At 50.2% G+C, this 5,445-nt stretch overlaps 1 protein-coding gene across 1 annotated transcript in view; it reads left to right on the top strand.

Moving 5' to 3' along the window:
- The window catches only part of SMG6 (SMG6, nonsense mediated mRNA decay factor), a 243,643-nt gene that overhangs the window by 192 nt on the left and 238,006 nt on the right, over positions 1–5,445 (top strand). The window contains exon 2 of the mRNA XM_025362851.1: positions 3,447–5,205. Within this exon, the coding sequence (XP_025218636.1) occupies positions 3,447–5,205 (1,759 nt within the window). The remainder of the gene's footprint in view (positions 1–3,446; positions 5,206–5,445) is intronic.

The following is a 5,445-nucleotide window of genomic DNA, read 5'->3' as shown; positions in this document are numbered from 1 at the left end:
GTGAGTCGCGCCGCCCAGCTCCTGGGCCGGGCCTGCCCGCCCCGCCTCCCTCTCCTCCTCCCCTGCCTCCTCCCCGCTCGGCCCGCGGCTCCGGAGCCCCCGCCCCTTCCCCCGGCAGTAGGCGCTGGGGCCGCGGCGGACCCTCGCTGCCTTGCCTCTCCCGCGGGTCCGTGCGGGGTCGGGCTCGGCCAGTCCCGGCCGGCTCCGGGAGAGCCTGGCCCGAATTCCTGCCTCCACCCTCTTTTTCGCCGCGAAGGTGACTGTTCCCCTTTGCCCCAGCCCTCTCAGACCCGCCCGCGGATTCCCAGGCGTCGGGAGACACGGAAAGGAGTGGGGTCTGGTGGAGGCCCCGGGCGTATCGCTCTCCAGGCCGCCCTCCGCGGGCCTGCCCCGGCCACCGCTTTAGCGTCGGAGAGAAGGATTTGAGGGGAAAGGTTTAACAGCCTGCGACTTCCTTGCTGAACTTTTCCCCCCCAAGACAGGCTTCCGAAAGCTGCGCCATTGGAGGGATCCGGGACCTCTGACTACTCGGGTTTGGCCCTGGCATGTGTGGGAGCAGTTTTTATTAGAGAGAATGCTCAGTTTGCAAGTTAATTTCGAGTCTCCAGCCACGTCAGGAAAGTAAGAAAGATTCTAAGTGTCTCACCTCCCCTGCGTTAGGCAATAGAGTTGTGTAGAATGCTAGCTGTGATAGGTGGCTTCTCTAGGTTTGCGGCCAGTCTGTGAAATTGGTTTTTGTTGATTAAGAGAATTGGATGGTTAAGGCTGTTTTCTCCCGCTGCTCTAGAAGGTAGTAGGAAGAGCTCTCCCCATTCCTCCTCCCCCCCCCCCCACCAAGTTACAGAATGCCGTGGGTGAGGTATTCTTGGGTTAAACTGCTTTATCTTTGTGGATACTTCATGAATCTGCCTTTTAAACTTCTGAAAATAGTGAAGCACTTTCCTAAACCTGAGTCTCTTTTTTCAATAGTGAAGCACTATGCTAAACCTCAGTCTCTTTTTTTCCCGTTTTGTTACAGCTACAAAAAGTAAATGTACGTGGCTGGGCGCGGTGGCTCAAGCCTGTAATCCCAGCACTTTGGGAGGCCGAGACGGGCGGATCACGAGGTCAGGAGATCGAGACCATCCTGGCGAACACGGTGAAACCCCGTCTCTACTAAAAAATACAAAAAAAAAAACTAGCCGGGCGAGGTGGCGGGCGCCTGTAGTCCCAGCTACTCGGGAGACTGAGGCGGGAGAATGGCGTAAACCCGGGAGGCGGAGCTTGCAGTGAGCTGAGATCCGGCCACTGCACTCCAGCCTGGGCGACAGAGCCAGACTCCAACTCAAAAAAAAAAAAAAAAAAAAAAAAAAAAAAAAGTAAATGTACGTGCTAGAGCATATGATTCCTGTGGGCTTGTTTGCATTTATGTTTAGAGAGCAATACTAGGATTAAAAACGTTTTTATTGTTATTATTGTTTTTCGAGACGGAGCCTCGCTTTGTCGCCCAGGCTGGAGTACAGTGGCGCGATTTCGGCTCACTGCAACCTCCGCCTCCCGGGTTCACACCACTCTCCTGACAGCCTCCGGAGTAGCTGGGACTACAGGCGCCCGCCACCACGCCCGGCTAATTTTTTGTATTTGTAGTAGAGACGGGGTTTCACCTTGTTAGCCAGGATGGTCTCGATCTCCTGACCTCGTGATCCACCCGCCTCCTGACCTCGTGATCCGCCTCTCTCGGCCTCCCAAAGTGCTGGGATTACAGGCATGAGTCGCCGCGCCCGGTCTATTAGTATTTTTTTGAGGTAGGATCTCACTCTTTTGTGCAGGCTGGAGTGCAGTGGAGGGATCTCAGCTCACAGTAGCCTCCATCTCCTCTGCTCAAGTGATCCTCCCACCTTAGCCTTCCCAGTAGCTGGAATTACAGACCTGCACCACAACACCTGGGCTATTTTTTGTATGTTTTATAGAGACAGGGTTTTGCCATGTTGCCCACGCTGATCTTGAACTCCTGGCCTCAAGCAGCCCTCCTGCCTCATCCTCCCAAAGTGCTGGGATTATAGGCGTGAGCCACTGCACCTGGCCTATGCTTGGATTTTATATAGCATTCCATTTGTGTACTTGATAACATTCTCACGAATTCTGTCACTTTTCCACTGAAATGTTTAGTTACTTTTGACAATGGTAATAGATACTTAAAAAAAAAATCCAGATACTTGCTTGTTATACTTGTTATCTTGTTATACTTGCTGTTCAGTAAGTTCATGGAGCTCAGAGAGTGGTTTCTTTTTTTTTTTTTTTTTTTTTGAGATGGAGTCTCTCGCTCTGTCGCCCAGCCTGCAGTGCAGTGGCGTGATCTGGGCTCACTGCAAGCTCCACCTCCCGGGCTCACGCCATACTCCTGCCTCAGCCTCCCAAGTAGCTGGGACTACAGGCACTCGCCACCATGCCCGGCTAATTTTTTGTGTTACTAGTAGAGATGGGGTTTCACCGTGTTAGCCAGGATGGTCTCGATCTGCTGACCTCATGATCTACCCGCCTTGGCCTCCCAAAGTGCTGGGATTACAGGTGTGAGCCACTGCTCCTGGCGGAGAGTGGTTTCTAAGGTCCTGTATTATTCTTAATTCTTGAGTTCCCAGTTCTTGGTATTTTGAGAGTATGTCACAATCTTTCCATCAGCATCCAGGGAAAGTTCCCTTATGGAACTTTTTTCTAATCATAATTCCATCATCACAGTAGCAGTTAGTGTCAGTATTCTAGTACGATAGTCTGAGCAGTAGTTTGGTAACTCTGCGAGCTACTCTCAGTGAGTTGGTGAGGATGGGTGAAGTTGAAGAATGTGGAAGGAACTGCTTACTGTTTAATTTACCAGCAGGTATGTTATTTGGTAATTGGTATCCTGAAGAAGAGAATTGTCCTGGTCAAGTTTAAAGTCGAGAGTCGCATTTTTTTTTCTCCAGAGATATCCAGGACTGATGATTGTTATAATACCCCCCTTTTTCTCCTTTTTTACTTTTTCCCCCTGCTGTTATGTTAGAAGAACTTAGCCACCCAGGAAAAAAGTTAAAGGCAGAAGAAAAAGCTGAGGTGGATTCACAGGCTCTATATGAAAAGGTTGTAGAGATCTTTTGTTCTGACAATAATGAGGTAGTTTGGGGTCTTGGATTTCTGAATATGACTGGGGTAACACATAAGGAGATGGGTTCCCCCATTTCCCTCACCCAAGTGTAGGTAGCACCAACGCAATTAGGTCCTTAGCCTTGTGAATTGTTGAACAAGTGTTGTAAACCCAGAATTTCTGCTTCTACAGAAATGTCCTTTCTTGCCTACCAATATTAGCATTTGGATGTGTAATTCTTGCTTGACTCTTTTTTGTTACTTAACCAGAATGACAGTCTTTCCCCCTCCTTCCTTCTTTATGCTTATCTTCTACCTTTCCCTCCCAAACTCTCTCCCCAACATAACAGAAAACATGAAGGAATTAAAGGAGGCCAGGCCACGCAAAGATAACAGGCGTCCAGATCTGGAAATCTATAAGCCTGGCCTTTCTCGGCTAAGGAACAAGCCCAAAATCAAGGAACCCTTTGGGAGTGAGGAATTCAAAGATGAAATCGTTAATGACCGAGATTCCTCTGCTGTTGAAAATGGTACTCAGCCCGTTAAAGATGTCTGTAAGGAACTGAACAACCAACAGCAGAATGGTCCTATAGACCCAGAAAATAATCGGGGACAAGAATCCTTTCCTAGGACTGCTGGACAAGAGGATCGTAGTCTAAAAATTATCAAAAGAACAAAGAAACCAGACCTGCAGATCTATCAGCCTGGACGACGTTTGCAGACTGTTAGCAAAGAATCAGCCAGTCGGGTGGAGGAGGAAGAAATCCTCAACCAGGTAGAGCAACTGAGAGTAGAGGAAGATGAGTGTAGGGTAAATACTGCGAAAGAGGAAGTTGTGAATAAACCAGACAGGGCTGAGACAGAAAAGAACCCAGGTGGTGACAGAGGAAGGGCTGCAAAGGGAGAAAAAGGAAAGAGGATTGAAAAAGGGGAGGGGATGAGGAAAACCAATGATGACCCGGCCCAGGGGAAGCCAGGTTCTGCAAAGCGCTACTCCCGGTCAGACAAACGAAGGAATCGCTACCGCACGTGCAGTACTAGCTCAGCTGGCAGCAACAACAGCGCTGAGGGAGCTGGCCTGACTGATAATGGATGTCGCCGCCGCCGACAGGATAGGACCAAGGAGAGGCCGCGACTGAAGAAGCAAGTGTCTGTGTCCTCAACCGATTCCTTAGATGAGGACAGAATTGATGAGCCTGATGGATTAGGACCCAGGAGAAGTTCAGAAAGGAAGAAACATTTAGAAAGAAACTGGTCTGGCCGTGGGGAGGGCGAGCAGAAAAGCAATGGTAAAGAAAATCGAGGCACTCTTCGTGTCACTTTTGATGCGGAAGCCATGAACAAAGAGTCTCCCGTGGGGAAGTCAGCCAGGGATGATGTGGATAGAGGAAAGCCTGACAAAGGCTTCAGCAGTGGGGGCAAAGGCTCTGAGAAGCAGGAGTCCAAAAACCCGAAACAAGAACTTCGGGGTCGTGGTCGTGGCATTCTGATTCTGCCTGCCCATACCACCCTATCTGTCAGTTCAGCAGGCTCTCCAGAATCCGCACCTTCGGGGCCTCGGCTTTTGTTTGGATCTGGTGGTAAGGGACCTCGGAGTTGGGGCCGTGGAGGCACCACACGCCGGTTGTGGGACCCCAACAATCCTGATCAGAAACCTGCTCTGAAGACTCAGGCGCCCCAGCTGCATTTCTTGGACACCGATGATGAAGTCAGTCCTACGTCTTGGAGTGACTCACGCCAGGCTCAAGCATCTTACTATAAGTTTCAAAACTCTGACAACCCCTATTATTACCCCCGGACACCAGGCCCTGCCTCCCAGTATCCCTATACGGGCTATAACCCTCTGCAGTACCCCGTGGGCCCTACAAATGGTGTGTACCCAGGGCCTTACTACCCAGGCTACCCGACTCCATCAGGACAGTATGTATGTAGCCCTCTACCTGCCAGCACCATGAGTCCCGAGGAGGTGGAGCAGCACATGAGGAACCTGCAGCAACAGGAGCTGCACAGGCTTCTCCGGGTGGCTGACAACCAGGAGCTGCAGCTCAGCAACCTGCTCTCCAGGGACCGCATCAGTCCGGAGGGCCTGGAGAAGATGGCGCAACTCAGGTATGATGTGTTCTATTCTGGCTGGAGGGAAATGGGGATCAGCTGGAGGTGTATAGATTCCTATGGCTGAGGAAGGTAGAAACTTTTTAGCTGAGCCGCTGGGTATTATCTCCTTTTCCCTTTGTAAGGGAAGGACAGTTGGAAACAGAACAGAAGTTTTATTTTCTAGTCTTAGAAAAGATTATGCATCCTACTTTTTCTTTAAGAAAAAATTATCTTTAAGGGATCATGGAATCTTGA

The sequence above is a fragment of the Theropithecus gelada genome, chromosome 16, assembly GCF_003255815.1.
Source record: "Theropithecus gelada isolate Dixy chromosome 16, Tgel_1.0, whole genome shotgun sequence".
Taxonomy (NCBI): domain Eukaryota; kingdom Metazoa; phylum Chordata; class Mammalia; order Primates; family Cercopithecidae; genus Theropithecus; species Theropithecus gelada.
The sequence above is the reverse complement of the archived record's forward strand: the minus strand, read 5'-3'. Positions and strand labels throughout refer to the sequence as shown.